Source organism: Grampus griseus, assembly GCF_964374135.1.
Source record: "Grampus griseus genome assembly, chromosome: 5".
NCBI classification, from domain to species: domain Eukaryota; kingdom Metazoa; phylum Chordata; class Mammalia; order Artiodactyla; family Delphinidae; genus Grampus; species Grampus griseus.
Window position 1 is genome coordinate 138,421,981 of NC_138998.1, and position 16,644 is coordinate 138,438,624.

Sequence of the window (16,644 nt, forward strand, 5' to 3'; positions counted from 1 at the left end):
AACACTGTCTTATTCCGGTGATATCTATGAAATTCCTAGAATAGTCAAATTCACTGAGACAGAAAGGAGAAGGGTGGTTGCCAGGGGCTGGGGGAGGGAGAATGGGAGGTAGTGTTTCATGGGCACAGAGTTTCAGTTTTCCAAGAAAAGAGCTCTGGAGATGGATGGTGGTGATGGTCTCACAACAATGTGAATGGAGTTAATGCCACTGAATTGAACACTTAAAAATGCTACCTTTTATGTTTTGATATTTTACCACAATAAAACCAAAATTAATTTGTGTATTCACTCCACAAACAGTGAATGGCTATGCATGTCATGCACTGTGCCGGGAGCTGGGAGATGGAAAGATGGATTGGACACAGCGCCTACCTCAGAAAATGTCATAAACATTTCTATGAAGACGTCATAAATTTCATGAACCATTTTTTGTTTTCTTTGAAATTTCCCCTTTGGATACACACATTCTTCTGTTTAAGAAACACTCTAACTCTGTAAGTATCATTCAGTGGTGTTAATACTAATGACAGCAAACCCCATATTTTGAAATATTAAGTACCCTACCTTTTAATTCCTTCACAATGAATTAAGCTGACTGTTGTACTTGTGAGGGTCATAGAGTCTCGTTAAAGTTCTTCATTTCTAGCATAACAAGGGTTTTCTGGCTGCTGGGTCTCAGTGGGCGATGGGCAGGGAAGGAGGACGGGGTCAGGGTGTGCGAGGGAGGCAGATGAAGCATGAAGTGAATTGAAGGATGAGCCCAACAGCAAAATCAATAGGTGGTGTCCACTGACAATCAATTAAGGCCTCTGGGTTTTGATTTTGATAAGCCGGCTGGCAGTGTTTGTGGGAACTCACCCAATAAACAATCATTCCAGACAACTGTGTCCCTTAGAAGGATTCAGAAGTGTATTTTCCAGTGAGGTGGTAATGAGGACCTTGCTTTGTATGTGCAGACAGCAGGGAGAAGAATAAAACCACTGGGGAAACCCAAGGAGGTGGGAAACAAAGGAAGGAGAATGTCTCAAGCGAGCGCCCGTGGCTCGTTTCTGGAAGATGCTTGAAAGGCACTGGGTGATTTACCAACTTACTGTGGGGTAGGGGTGGGAGCAGAACACCGTGTACTTTCGGATGATGCCATTCAGTTTGAGAGGGGGGAGCCAGGACACAAAGACCATGGAGGCTGAGGCCGCAGCCGCCTTGACTCCTGCGGGGGGACCTGGAACTGGAAAAGCAGAAAGTTTAGTGACAGAACGATGGAGCTTCCCTCCCCGCCACTCCAGACCCACCACCCCACAGGACACCGCTGGGCCCTGCCACTCTCTCTTCCCAGCTCTTCAGGAGTCAGGGATGCGGGCTGAATTGTGTCCCTCCAAACCCAGGCCAACTACAGATTGGCACTTGCCATCTGCCTCTGCAAGGATTAAATCATGAACTGCTGCAGCCGCTGACCTTCAACATCTACTGAAAGGAGTTCAGGGTGGACATCAGGAATGAGGCCCTCTGTGCTCTGGGAAAAACTGGCAGAACAGGCCTTCAGACAGATAGATATTTTTAGGAGAAGATTTTATGAGCCCGATTCTTGCATCTCCTCGTATCTAGAAAAGCACTAAAATCATTAATGGTGACACCTGTTCCTCATGACTAACAGGAAGCTTCTGCCAAAACGTGTGCTTGACTGCATGTACCCCCTTCACTGAAATCATATGTAACACTGACCTTCCCCACTACCTCTATGGAGAAGTTTCTCAGAGCTATCTTAAATTCTGTCTCCCAGGCTATAGTCCTTATTTTGCCCCAAATAAAACTTAACTCACAACTCTCATGTTGTGCATTTTTTTTCAGTCAACACCCACTTGTTGAAGCCCTAACCCTACCATGCCAGAATGTGACCTTATCTGGAGATGGAATATTTCAAGAGAAAATCAAGTTAAAATGGGGTCATTTGGGTGAGCCCTGACCAGCATGGCTGGTGTCCTTGTAAAAAAAAAGGGAGGTGTGGACACAGAGATATACATGGAGGCAAGACAATGTGAAGACACAGGGAGAAGATGCCCATCTACAAGCCAGGGATCGATTCTCCCTCACAGTCCTTGGAAAGAACCGACCCTGCCCACCCCTTGATCTTGGACTTCTTGCCTCCAGAAACCTGAGACAGCACATTCCTGTTGTTGGTCCCCCAGGCTGTGGGACTTTGTTACAGCCACCCTGGGGGCTGACACAGTGTCTCTCTGACCAGTGACCTAGGAGCTCCACTGAGCCATGTTCTTGGGCATATCCCCTAAGAACCCACTTTAGCAAGTATCCTGCTCAGTCAGTTTAGCCAGAATCTCCACAATATCTTGTCACCTTTGATATTGATCAAAGTCCTCACTCTCTGTCATCACCAGGTAATCTCTGATCCTCCTCACCTGCCTTTTGCAAAACTCCTGTGAAGCCAATTTAGCCAGAATGCCCTTCACCCCTGATGTTTCCTCTTAGCAATTTTTTCACCCAATGACCCCTCTTCCTCCCCTTCACTCCTTGGCTATAAATTCCCACTTTTCCTTGTTGTATTCAAAGATGAATCCAATCTCCCTCCCCTACTGCAAAGCACTATTGTGGTAATGCCTTCACCTATCAAATCGTTCCCCTGAATGAAGCCTGCCTTGCTGTTCCTTAACCAGTGTCATGAATGGTTGTTTCTGTGACAGAACTAACACAATCAGCTCAAGTCCCTATTTTCCCGGGAGCCTTCTCTGTGCTTTTCAGTCCCTGATGACTTCCTGTCTCTGACTAGTAGAGAATTTAGCTTCTGGGTCATTCTTTTTTCTGCTACAGTGTTTGGCTTTGAACAGGCTTGGGGCGTACCTCTTGCCTCCTGAGTTAGGAATGAGGGCGAATTACCTCAGTCATCAGAGATCACCCTTCTGTGCCCAAAACACTTCGTGATGACACCTCTATTTGGCTCAGGAGAGGCTCAGAAGCAGTTTTTATGAGTATGAATTTTTGTGTCAAAGATTCACAGTTTATACAGACAACAAACTCCCCTCTGTAAATCATCTAAGAATGCAGAAAAGGGTGTTGATGACATGAAGCTTAATCTGAGAAGTGAGATTGAACATAAGTGCCCTTCCCTCCACCCTTTTGTTTTCCAGGTTGAAGAGGGAGAATGAGGTGAGGTGGGTAGAACATGGGATAAAGAGGAAAGAGTGTTAAATCTGCTGTGAGAGAAACCACGAGGTTATTGCTTTCCTCCTCATTGTTTTAACTTTTCATGTAGAGAGAGGTTCCCCCCTTGATGGAGACCTTGAAATTCAAACCAGTAAGGTCCCCTGTGAGCCCCTGGAGGAAGCTTTGAGTTCCTTCCTTCTCCAAAAACAACCTAACTTCAGAGTAAATATTTTTGGAGTTGAATGTGTATCTCATAATTGTCACCTTCTAGGTGACAATTCTAGGTCAAATTATGCTCAAATTTTGACCTTGACTCTTCTAGGTCAAAACAACAAAGCCAACAACTCTGGCAAGAGTTAACGGGGGTTGGACACAGTCATCATTTGAAAATATAAAATCTTGGGATCAGTTTTTTGTATAGTTTTTTTTGCGGTACACAGGCTTCTCACTGCTGTGGCCTCTCCCATTGCGGAGCACAGGCTCCGGACGCGCAGGCTCAGCGGCCATGGCTCACGGGCCCAGCCGCTCCGCGGCATGTGGGATCCTCCAGGACCGGGGCATGAACCCGCATCCCCTGTATTGGCAGGTGGACTCTCAACCACTGCGGCACCAGGGAAGCCCTGGGATCAGTTTTTGACAAGTTCCACCAAAAGCAAAAGGTCTAGAGAAAGGAACACATAGGAGTGATGAAGCTTGGATTAATAGGTCCTTGGGAACAAGGTACCTTTGTCCTGAATATGCTTAGTTTTCTACTGGTGAGGGCAATCACCAAGACATCTACAACCTGGTTCAGAGCCGCAGGGGCTCCTCCTGAACGCCAAGGGTAGAGCGTACACATGCTTAATATTCCCACGCTAATGGATGCCCCCAGATTGGCCAGAACCCCCATATCTTCCGTAAAGCAAACCACGCAGCTGGCATCCACCAGGCACTCCCTCTGGCCAGCGTCCTTCTAGGACCCCACGTACATTGGCAACAACCCCTTGGCTGGCTGCTCATCAGGAGTGTCAGGTTTGTTTCCACCCTGCTGGTGACAATTGTATTTGTCAAGGTAATGCAGTTTAATTTATGGAAACTGATGAAATATGAGTGCACAAAGAAAGCTGTTTTTAGGACAATTGATGGGACTTTGGAAAAGCTTTCTGAAGGTAAGTTTAAAAAAAAAAGAAGCCTCAATTAGGTTTGGGCAAGACTAGTGAGAAGAACAGGTCACATGGCAAAAAAAATCAAGGCAAACAGATAAAAAGAAATTAAAAATCAGATTATTGGCCAATGACAATACATGTTTACTCCACGATCAAGAAATTAAAGTGGAAATTACAGATGATCCATGATGAATACAGTTCAAAGAATGAAAAATGACATAGAACTCTAATCTCTTCATCCCAAACTAAAGAAATGAGTCTGGATTATTTGATTAGACAATGATTATATAATAAATGTGTATTTATATGTTTTAAGTTAAACTACAATGTTTGAGTTCTGTCTCTTGGTCACTGTAAAATGTAGTGATTCCTTCTTTAGTAGATTATTTCCATTAACTTGCCTGGATCACGTCAGATCAAAGGGTTTTTCACTGCACTTACTACCTAAACCCCCATGTGGTTCCTCATACACTGATTTATGATCCATCTTGTACAATCTTTCCTTGTAGCGTTATTAGAATTTTGCACAAGAAAATAATAAATATACAGAAACTGAGGCACAAAATATTGGAGAAAGATTTTCAGGATTTCTGAGCCAATATTTTACGAATGAGAATTTAAAATTTTAGTTCTGGTTTGGATTACACCACAATGGTTAAAGGTGTGGGCTTTGCAGCCTCCACTGCTGGCTTTTCTCCAACTTTATCACTTGGTTCTGTGTCCTGGGCAAGTTCAGAAGTTCTCTAATAAGTCTTAGTTCCCTCATCTATGAAGTCAGAACAATAACTATACCAAGTTATTATTTTACTGTTAAGATTATGAAAGAGAACTCATGTGAAGAATTAATATGAGTCCTGTATATACGAGTCCTGTAATATAATACACACTGAATAAACTCTAGCTATCATTTGTATCATCGCCATTTCTTTATTGTACATATTGCTAAAGGATTCTGGCCTTTACTTTGTAACTCAGTGTTGAATTATAAACACCAAAAGTTGAGAGGGGCAGGAGACAGAGATGGCTTAGGAGGGTGTGTCTGGGACATAGTTGGTTAAGACGCACTCCTAGTCATCAGGTTACATTTTGGTAATCTGCTTTTTTCTTATGAAGATACAGGTAAGCTTAAGTAGCCTTCATGAATTTCTGGCCATCGTTGAGTGAACTTATGGCTCCAGGTTTGACTGGTTGAAGTTAAGAATGCAGCGGCTGAGGACCATCTCTTCTGCATTCTCCCACATGCTCCCCTGTGCACGCAGATGCTCTCAGAGCTCCCGTGTCGGATGGCCCCGGCATCTCGGCTCTGACTCACGCACCTTAGACCTATCCTGTTCAAAGCAGGGCTCATCACCTTCTCTCCCAAGCCTCCCTCCTCCCGTCCCCTATTGCAGCAAACGGCACAGCCACATCCTTGGTCGCAAGAGCCAGAACCTAGAATTCTCTTCCCTTCTCGTTGCCTCTCGGTGGATGTGTAAGGTTGGTGTGTGCTTTAGACCTCCACGTGGACGTGTCAGGTCAGTGGCTGGATTCTCTTCCTGGCTCTGTGTCACTGCACAGCACTGGAGCCCTTTTTAGGTCCCTGGATGTGGCGTGCGTCTCCCACATCAGGTCATTGACACATGATGACTGACAGCCTTGGGTTCCTCCTGCCTGGAATTGTTCCCCACCCTCCACCTTGTCCTCGGCAACTCTAACTCATCTCAGCTTCTGCTAGTGCTTGCTTTCTTGAGAAAACCTTCTCTGTCACTAGCCTAGGTGAGGTTTGTGACAACTTCAGGACGGGTTGTCTCTGAAGACGCTTCTTCATGGCACTCGTCATAACCCACTCAGGAGTGATTGGTAAATATCTGTCTCCCCCACCAGCCTGCGAGCCCCACCTGTCCTGTTCTCTGCTGTGTCTCCAGTACCCGGGCCAGTATCTGGGGCATACTAGGTCCTCCAAGCAGACTTTCTAAATGAGCTCAGTGTGGCAGGCAGGATTCTAAGATGGTGCCCAAGATTCTCGCCCTCTGATATCCACACCTGTACAACTACTTCCCCTTGAATGTGGGTGGTACTTGTCACTATGATGGAGCACTCTCAAAATCAGGTTACATTGTGTGCAAAGGTGAAGGGATTTTGCAGACATAATTAAGGACCCAATCAGCTGACTTTAAGTTACTCGAAAGGAGAGTAACTTGGGTGGGCCCAACCTAATCAGATGAGCCTCTTAAAAGAGGGTCTAGAAGTCAGAGAGGGATTTGGAGTAGCAGAGACAGGCTTCTGTTGGTGATGAAGAGGTCAACTGTCCTGCTATGACCACACGACCATGTGACCCTGCTGGGGCCATGCGACAGGGATTGGGGAGTGGCCTCTGGGGGCTGAGGAGATGGTCTCAGCCCTAAGGGAATTGGGTCCTGCTGACTGCCAGTGAGCTCGGGTGAGGATCCCACCTCAGAAGAGACCCCAGGCCCAGCCAACACTGTGATTTCAGCCTGTGAGACCCTGAGCGGGGGCCTGGCTAACCTGTCCCTGGACTTCTGACCCCAGGAAATAGTCAGATAATGAATTTGTATTGTTTTAAGGTGCTAAGTTTGTGATGATTTGCTACACAGCATAGAGAATGGGTCCACACAGTCAAGCCACCTAAGAGTGTATCTTAATGTGAAACATCAACCTTATTGTTCTGTAAAAATATTGCCTCAATCTGAAATGAGACAAAGGTCTCATAAGTACCTCACAGACACTCTGGTCAGCTTCGTTTTTGTCATCATCATTTTTCTGGTCTTAGAGATCAGCCACAGGCAGGGGTACATGTGTGTGAGGTTTGTGGCTTGTGTGGTGTGTGTAGTGTACGTGGTGTGTGTTTTGTGCGATGTGTGTGTGACGTGTGTGTAGAGTATGTCTGCATGTGTAGCGTGCGTGGTGTGTGTGTGGTATGTGTGAGTGTGTGTATAGTGTGTGCGTGTGCATGTGTGGTTTGTGGTGTGTATGTGATGTCTGTGCTGTGTGTGGTGTGGTACACACATCAGTGTGTGTGTATGTGTGACCCGCCATGACAGCCAGGTCCACCTGAGCCCCAGGCTCCGCAGTGGCTTTTCTGAGCCGTGAGCAGATGACATGATGCTGCAGGGACACCTTCACAATAGCAGTTGTCGTCATGCCAAGCAATGCATGAGGCCCCTTTTCGCTTCTGGTTTCCATCAGACTCCAGTATGTCTGGCCTTTGCACCCATTACTGCAGTGGTTTCCAAACACTCTTCAAAGTGGACAAATCCTTTTAAGTGTCATGTGGGAGACCCATGCATAACACAGTGGAAGTGGAGTGGCTCCTTCTGAAGCAGAGCTGGGAGGGAGTCCTTCAGGGGCCCTCCCCATTACCACTGGGCATCTCTGAAGCCCCCCTAGGAGCCCTTGGACTTCCTAGGAACCTGTGTGAGAATCACTGCAGCAGAGGAAGCTTTGACATCCACGTGGTGGAAGGCCTCCCAGGACATTCTGGTCTGTGGTGTTGCCGGTGTATCCGTTACTGCACAGAGCACATCACAACCCTGCCAAATGCTGCAGGACTCTGGAATCCTAAGCAGTATTGATACCGATTAACTGACAGGCTTTCTCATGGCACACAAAGCCTTCAGTGTCTCCTGAAGGGCAGCACTGCTGGTGGTCAGGCAAATACACACACGCGCGCACACACACGCACACACACACACACACACACAAAGAGTCCATCACCTTTAAGGTGAACCAGGGTGCAGTTACACTATCACCTGAGAACACACCATCCATGCCTTCAAGAGGATGTATGGCTCAAGATATGGCTGGCCAGAGGAATCAAATATCCTGATGTCTGTTTATTTTTCTCTTGCTCTGAGCTCCACTTTCAGATGTCCTGCTAAACAGATCATTAACCATGGCAGAGAGGGACCAAAGATCACATATTACGGCTCCTGCTGGACTTCTTCCCACAGAGCTATGTGGCTTTGTGATGTATTCAGTAAATATTTGCACTTAAACACAACCGTCGCTATTTAGATATATGTAATGTTTTCTTTTGTGGAAAAGGATCAGGGCTGAAACTACCTTCTGCCAGCAGGACGAAATAACAATTGGAAAAATAATAAATTACATTTGTGTGTGTTCTCTTCCCCATGGCTTGGCTCAGATTATATTCTCAGCAAATAAAATGGTAGCAGGATTTCACAAACGTTTTAGAATTCAGAATTAGCTGTCCTGTGTTCAAAAACAAAAAGCTTGATTGGCAAATAATCTTTTGTAGTCTTGCAGCAATAAAAAATGTGCAAGTTCTCAATGATTGAGCAGTCCTGGGAAGAGGACCTGAGATGTCAGTTGTTCTTACGGACCCTGAGAATACCTCTGTGGACCCACAACTATACTGATGGAACTGAGACTATGGACCCAATAGTATGTCCAAGGATCTATATCAGAGATCTATATCAAGATCTCCATATTCTTGGAGAATATGTCCAAGAATCTTTATAGAAACTGAGAAACTACTTATGGAACAGAAGACTTGTTTTCTAAACAAATATTTCAGTTGTGAATTATCCCCTGTAAAAGTAAACGCTGTGTGTTTTATTTTTCAATTTTATTTATTTAATCTATTTTTATTTATTTATTATTGATTCTGTTTTTATCTCTTTCACTAGCAAGTGATAAATTTTTCCTTTTTAAGATGATCAGTGACCTAACAACATAATTTAAAATTCCAGGCCCCATGACACTGAGGGGTGAGGACGTTAGTTTAAGAACTGTTTTGGGCAGAGAAGTCCTAATTGAATGTTTGCTGTGAATGTGTTAATATTTCTTTACTTGCAAGAGCATCAATAAACAATGAAACTTCAACCTGTGCCTAGAATAGTGCTTTTCTGAGGAAAAACAATAAATGTTGACAATTATTATTTTATATTTTTACATCATTTAATTGAAGTCGGCAGTGTTATCCAAACTTCAAATCATAAGACTTCACAGAAGCATCAACAGGATTTATACTCTGACTTTGATTACGCATTCCTTACAAGCAGACACAAAATTGTAATCAGTTCTGTAAACTGCTCAAATGTCTATTTATATTAGACATTGAGTCTATAAGGATGGCTGGCACAATTCTTCACCATTTCTAGATTAGTGAAGCTTTCATGTGAATCTGGGAAATAAGCTCACTATTATACTAGTTTTTCTCTCCTTCTGCCTAATCTCTGCTCTGCTTCTTTTTGAAAATGCTGATGATTTATCCCAAGTAAATACTGACACTCAGCTCTGCATCACTCTCGTCCACGTTTGCACAAGTGGAATTCTTGATCTCCTCCCTGGTATGCCCAAGGCAGGGCCTTCCACAATTAATCACATCTCCCCATACTATTAGCACTGGATATGAAAGCAGAGAATAATTGATAGACAAATTACACTTTGGGTCTCAGGGTCAAGTTTTGAGACAGAGCTCTATGATTTCTAAAACTGGAAGAGTAATTAAAAATTGATCCCAAATTACCAGTCAGTATGGAGCTGTAAAGAGCTTTCCGCTTTTACTGGATTTCTGTACGTTTTTCTGAAAAATGCAGGTGTCAAAATTCATGTTGCTGATCAATTTGCTCTTTAAATAATAATTCCAGTGACATCTGTGTTATTGCTTAGCAATGCAAAAGAAGGTTCCACCCTCATTCTGAAGGAGTGGAGATCAAATAATCAAATGTCTAGTGTCAGGAACCATCCCACAATATGTCAAGCTAGGTGATGTTTGCACACATCACTTCACTTTTTCTGTCTTAATTCTGTGCAGTCTGATTGTCATGGAAGTTTTGTACATGAAAAAAGTCCAGTTCAGAGAAAGTGGGGTAAGGTGTCAAAGTTCCACGGCAGCAGGTGGCAGAGCCAGCATCTACACACAGCTCTCGGTTGATTACATTTTAAAAATTAAATATGGCTGTCTTCATCCAGGACATAGATTTGTAGATATCTCTATGAATGTGTGACTTCCTAATGGCATTGCATTTTGACCTTAGATTTCCCTAAAGAATGCAATTCCTTTGGGCGGCATTGGCTGACACCTGCATATAACCGGGAATAATCACTTGTGTGTTCTAGAAAAACTGAGGGTAATGAGGTTAAATTTGTGTGTGGGAACTAGAATGCACGAAGGGCTAGAGAGACAATAAACATATGTGAGGGTAGACGGACAGGACTGCTTGGGGAGCGGGGCTGGGTTTGATGAGGGGAGAGCAGAGAGTGATGCTGTGAACATCAGGGGAGTGTCCTTAGGAGACAGAAAAGCTGGGCAGGAAGGGTCTGCCCAAGCCTCTGAGAGTGTGTCCCTAGCTTTGCTCCCACAGGACATGGGGGGGAAGCAACAGCATGTTGACTGTCTATGTAGCAAAGGACATCAAAACTGCCAATACGTGGGCACTCATGGGCAATGGAAAACGGCTCTCCCACCCACACCCTGCCCAGCTTCCTGGGGAACAGAGGCCCTGCAAGAAGACAAAAAAACAAAACTGCAGAGCCAAATCAGCACAGAATTCAGGTGTAGTGGTTCCCACCTCAACTCTGGCTTGGGTATAATTCTGAGCTCTGATTTGGAGGATTCCACAAGGGGATCAATTGGATATCAATTGCTCTTTCTTTTATTAAGGTGGAAACTGCTTTCCTCACTGTTGCCATAATATGTATTATAAGTTAAATTATTCTTCAGAAAGTCTTCAGTAAGGTCCCTCAGGCTTTCCCTTAAAATAATGTAAGAAACTATTTTCCCATACAGTTTTTGTAGGATTGGGAAATAGTCACATAACCAAGTCCGAACTGTGATCTGAAAAATGTGCTACGATTTAAAATTTTACTAAATCATCATAAATTCTTGTAAGAAATTTAAAAAAATTAACATGAAGCTCTCACATTGAGGGCTTATTCTAATGTTATTCTAAAGCTGGCACAGCATATGACGATGTAGACCATTACATAATTTTTAAGTGGAAAGATGGAAATGATCAGAGCTTACACTAATAGCTAAAGAGTCACTGAAATTATTCTAATGGGATACAAAACAGGGATGGTCCTGGGATACAGGCCTGGGATAAAAGGCACTTTTGTTTAAAATAATATGTGCCTCCCCCCACCAAAAAAAGGAAAAATTATAGGGGAAGAGAGAAACAATGGATAAATCAAACAAAGGTGACACAGGAAGTGCTGGTCTGAATCGTGCTGGAATATTTTGTGAGGGCAGCAAAAAAGTTTGCATGGAGCAAAGTCAAGAATAGGTGGGTGCCTCCTAGAGAAATGGAAATAAAAACAAAAATAAACAAATGGGACCTAATGAAACTTCAAAGCTTTTGCACAGCAAAGGAAACCATAAACAAGACAAAAAGACAACCCTCAGAATGGGAGAAAATATTTGCAAATGAAGCAACTGACAAAGGATTAATTTCCAAAATTTACAAGCAGCTCATGTAGCTCAATAACAAAAAAACAAACAACCCAATCCAAAAATGGGCAGAAGACCTCAATAGACATTTCTCCAAAGAAGATATACAGACTGCCAACAAACACATGAAAGAATGCTCAACATCATTAATCATTAGAGAAATGCAAATCAAAACTACAATGAGATATCATCTCACACCAGTCAGATGGCCATCATCAAAAAATCTAGAAACAATAAATGCTGGAGAGGGTGTGGAGAAAAGGGAACACTCTTGCACTGCTGGTGGGAATGTGAATTGGTTCAGCCACTATGGAGAACAGTATGGAGGTTCCTTAAAAAACTACAAATAGAACTACCATATGACCCAGCAATCCCACTCCTGGGCATATACCCTGAGAAAACCATAATTCAAAAAGAGTCATGTACCACAATGTTCATTGCAGCTCTATTTACAATAGCCTGGAGATGGAAACAACCTAAGTGCCCATCATCAGATGAATGGATAAAGAAGATGTGGCACATATATACCATGGAATATTACTCAGCCATAAAAAGAAACGAAATTGAGCTATTTGTAATGAGGTGGATAGACCTAGAGTCTGTCATACAGAGTGAAGTAAGTCAGAAAGAGAAAGACAAATACCGTATGCTAACACATATATATGGAATTTAAGAAAAAAAAATGTCATGAAGAACCTAGGGGTAAGACAGGAATAAAGACACAGACCTACTGGAGAATGGACTTGAGGATATGGGGAGTGGGAAGGGTGAGCTGTGACAGGGCGAGAGAGAGGCATGGACATATACACACTACAAAACGTAAGGTAGATAGCTAGTGGGAAGCAGCCGCATGGCACAGGGATATCGGCTCGGTGCTTTGTGACCGCCTGGAGGGGTGGGATAGGGAGGGTGGGAGGGAGGGAGACGCAAGAGGGAAGAGATATGGGAACATATGTATATGTATAACTGATTCACTTTGTTATAAAGCAGAAACTAACACACTATTGTAAAGCAATTATACCCCAATAAAGATGTTAAGAAGTCTGAAAAAAAAAGAATAGGTGGGTGAATTAATTCTCTGACCCAGCCTTTCCAACAATAGCTCCTGCCCGGGAATGCTGCCAGCTGGTGGGAGCCTCCTGTGTGGCCCCTGGAGGTTCAGACGGGACCTGAGCTCTCCCCCAACAAGCCGCCCCCTTTCTCACCATCCTCTTTGGTCCGAGTGAAGATCTGCTCGCTTCGCACGCCGTCCCCAGCCCGGGTGAAGGCCAGCACCTGGATGCTGTAGTTGGTGTATTTCTCCAGCCCGTCCAGCTCCAGGGAGGGCTGCGTGGTGGTGACGTTTTTAATCTCACCCAGCTCTGGAGGACAAGAAAACACGAACCTGTTACCGCGGCTGTGGGCACCGTCCTTGCTGCCCAGCACTGGGCCACGAGCCTCCATCGCTCACGTCCTGAAATCACTCAAGGGGACCAGGCACAGTCCTCATGTGACACCAACGCTCTGCGACATTTGGAAAAGGTCATTTGCACCAAACTGCCACAGAGCACAGGGTGGAAAATCGGTCTGGAAAACAGCAATGCATTCCAAGTTAAGTGTTATAAACCCAACGCTGGCACCGTGGCTGCCCTCCTGAACTGTCCCCAAGCAGGTTTCCCGCACCCCAGGCCCCAGGGAGCCAGGACCACTATGCTCACTCTGCAGAGACCCTTCTAACTGCTCATCAAGAAGCTTCTACAAGTCGAGTTTCATTTTTCCATTTACAAAAGCAAACTCCTTTAAGGTAGACGTGTTTCTCAGCACCTAACTTAAGTATATGAGCGTCGGCAGCGCGGCAAACCCCTCCTGTCACCTGGAGTGAACCCTCCGGCTGACGCGTCAGCAATGTGGCGTCAGCTAAAACTGCTTCACGTTCTGGTGTGGGATCAGCTAATGACGTGCAAAGATGGACCTTTATGCTGGCGCATCTGAGGTACAGGATACACGGCAGTTTGAGAAAACTCACGGTGGTGTGTTAAGTACCGCCACGGGTGCTCTGATGGACAAGGAGAGAGGGGCCTGAGGACTGCTGACCTTTAGGGCAAGTGGCCGTGTGTGGGATGTTTGGTGCAGGCTCGTCCCCATGCCCGCTGTGCCCGGTTACTCAGAACTGGGCTGGTTGACGGGGTCCAGGAGGGAGTCCTCCTTGGTGTCTGGCCACCTCTGCACACAGTGCACACAGTGAGGCTGCCCGAAAGGGTCTCTCGCGCTCTCTCGCCTCAGTAAAGGCAGCTGACACGCCGTGCGCGCTTCCTTGGGTTCTGGGTTCCCAGGTTAACTCATTTACCCAGCATGACCATGCTCTTGTTTCCACAACCCATTCATTTTACAGGAGAGGAAACTGAGGCAGGCAGAGACTCAACAGCTTCCCCAGGTCGCGGAGCCGAGCACGGGGGCCGAGAGCATGGGCCGCGGCACCACAGGGCGTGGCCGCACGGCCCCGGTCCCCACTCTCAGCCACTCCCTGTGGCCGCCCGGTGGGCCTGCATGGCGGCCGGATGAGATGCGGTTCTGCCAGCTGGTTTCCTCTTCCTGCTCTTTGATTTTCTTTCCTCTTGTCCTTCTGGCATATTGCACGGAAGTTCGGAGATTAGTGGCCAGCTGTTTGGTGATTATGGTGACTATTTTTACTTTTCGTCATCAAAAGGATCAGGGCTGAACTGGACATAGCAGGATAGTTGAATTTAAAATAAAGCAGGGGGTAGCCAAGGCTTGTCACTCACATGCCAGGGACCCCTGTGGGTGATGAGGGCTGTGAGGGGATGGGAAAAATGGGCACAGACACAGCCCCGGACCCCAACAGGAGCCCGGCGCCTGTTCCCACCTTGGGCACCTTGTGGATGAGTTCTGGGGGCAGGATGCTTTGCTGGGGGGGCAGAGAAGAGCAAAGGGCACAGCCCCCCAAAGATGCCTGTGGTCTTCTGGGGGAGACCATCTGGTGGCAGACTTTTAGGGGCCACAATCTAGAAACCGGAGCAGATGGCTGATGAAAATGAAAGAAAATGTTTGCTCCCGTGTGGTCACTGTGCATTTGGAAAGCTGGGTAACAATCGTTACCCTCAGATGGGTTAGAAATTCTCTCCTGTGAAGGAAAAGTCTGCCCTGGGTGACCATCAGACCGCTTTCCATTATATTATTCATTTATGATGTTCATTTTCCTGAACATAGATAATACAGGTCAATTGGAGTAGGTTAAAAAATTCAAATGCTAATGGAAAAAGTTTAAGTATAGATCTCATCAAGATCTTTTCAGATTTAGGAACTTCTACATTATGCCAAAGATTACACACACACACACACACAGTCAGGGAAAATGCAACTCAGGGGAGGGGCTTCCACGGGGCTGTATGCAGGGCTAGTAATGAGGAATTGACTATATCATGTGACCTCTTGGGGCCTCTGGTTTTATGCTTTTGTTTTTATCTTTAAGAAGGACCCAGGGTCTCTACGTCACGGGGGAAGTATGAGCTCCAATTACAGTGCAGGGGAAAGGTGTGCTGTGCCGATGGGACAGGGCTGTTCCCCAGTGAGACACAGTGATGGAGAAGAGGACAGTTAAGAGGGAGAAGGGCAAAGTGGGACACCCTGATCTTTTTGAAGAAAGCAACACTTGACACAAAAGAATTACACCCGCTCATGAATTACCATACTAATTAGAATTGGTATCTGGTTGTTGACTCATACTGGGGTTCATATTATTTGGATGAACTAAGTTATCACGAACCATGAATATGAAAGCAGTCCAAACCCCTGTTCAAAATTACCCCCCCCCCAAGGATTTTTAAAAACTACCTGTGCCCCAGAATCTACCACAAAAGCACCTCATTCTCTCTGCTGGGAGGGTATGTCCCTGACTCATCAATGTAGAGGAAGTAAAAAGGAAAATTATGAAAAAAGCCAAATACAAAATAGCGTGCTTCATTTGTCGTTCTTTCAAGCTCCTTTTCTTTTTTTATGGCTTAAACACGGATTTCTATCACCTACTTTTCACGGCCCCAGTGGAGTCATTAAAAAAAATATATATATATATATATATATATATATATGGGACAGTACAGTAGAAATTAGCATAACATTGTAAATCAACTATACTTCAATAAAATAAATTTTTAAAAATATATGGGGAGTAAAGAATAGTGTTCAGTTGAAATCATGAGTAAAATAATATGAAATTAATATAGAAAATAAATTCAGAAATCATACTATTTATAGTACAAAAAGTTTTTTAAAGAAAAACTTCATATTTTAAAACAAAATAGTTTTATGTATTTATTTACACCCTTCTTCATTCTTAAAGGGTCTAAGGAAGAAATCAAAATAGGGGTGGAAATCACTTCTCCCAAGCACCTCCTCAACATGCCAGCATCGTAGCAAAAGTCTTGGTTGGTACTTAAACGTTGCTTTGATTCAGAATCTGTCGTTTTTGTCTTGAAGAAAGACAGAGGGCTGAAAAGCAGCTCCAATTCCGATGGAAATAGTGGATTTTCAAAGTGCGCCATTTCCCTAGCAATCTTAGACTAACTGCTTCTGTCAGGTCTTAAAAATTCTTTGACTTTCAGATTATAAAATACTCAAATTTCACCGACCTATTGTACATTTAACCTGTCCTATCAAATATATTAACCAGTTTTATCTGGTCATGTTAACAATAACAAAATGCTTTTTAATGCATATTTTTCAAAGTATTTGGGGCAATTGCTAATCACAGCAGTAGTAACGATCTCTTTCTCTCTTGGCCTGCACGAGTGAGTGTGTGCGTATGTATGTGTGGTGTATCCTCAAGCTTAGCAGGTATAGTTCTTTACACGATCACTACGTGTTGTGTGTCTGTGGGAACCTCAGGACCGCAATCTAAGAGCTGGTGCAGAAGAATCCAGTAATTCCATGAAATTC

General features: G+C 44.5%; 1 protein-coding gene across 2 annotated transcripts in view; it reads right to left on the reverse strand.

Annotated features, from left to right (window-relative positions):
* The window catches only part of DSCAM (DS cell adhesion molecule), a gene marked incomplete at both ends in the record, with an annotated part of 752,893 nt that overhangs the window by 86,031 nt on the left and 650,218 nt on the right, over nucleotides 1-16,644 (reverse strand). For both annotated transcript variants that reach the window (XM_082655382.1, XM_082655383.1), the window contains 2 exons: nucleotides 1,092-1,225; nucleotides 12,918-13,073. In XM_082655382.1, coding sequence (XP_082511508.1) covers nucleotides 1,092-1,225; nucleotides 12,918-13,073 — 290 coding nt within the window. The remainder of the gene's footprint in view (nucleotides 1-1,091; nucleotides 1,226-12,917; nucleotides 13,074-16,644) is intronic.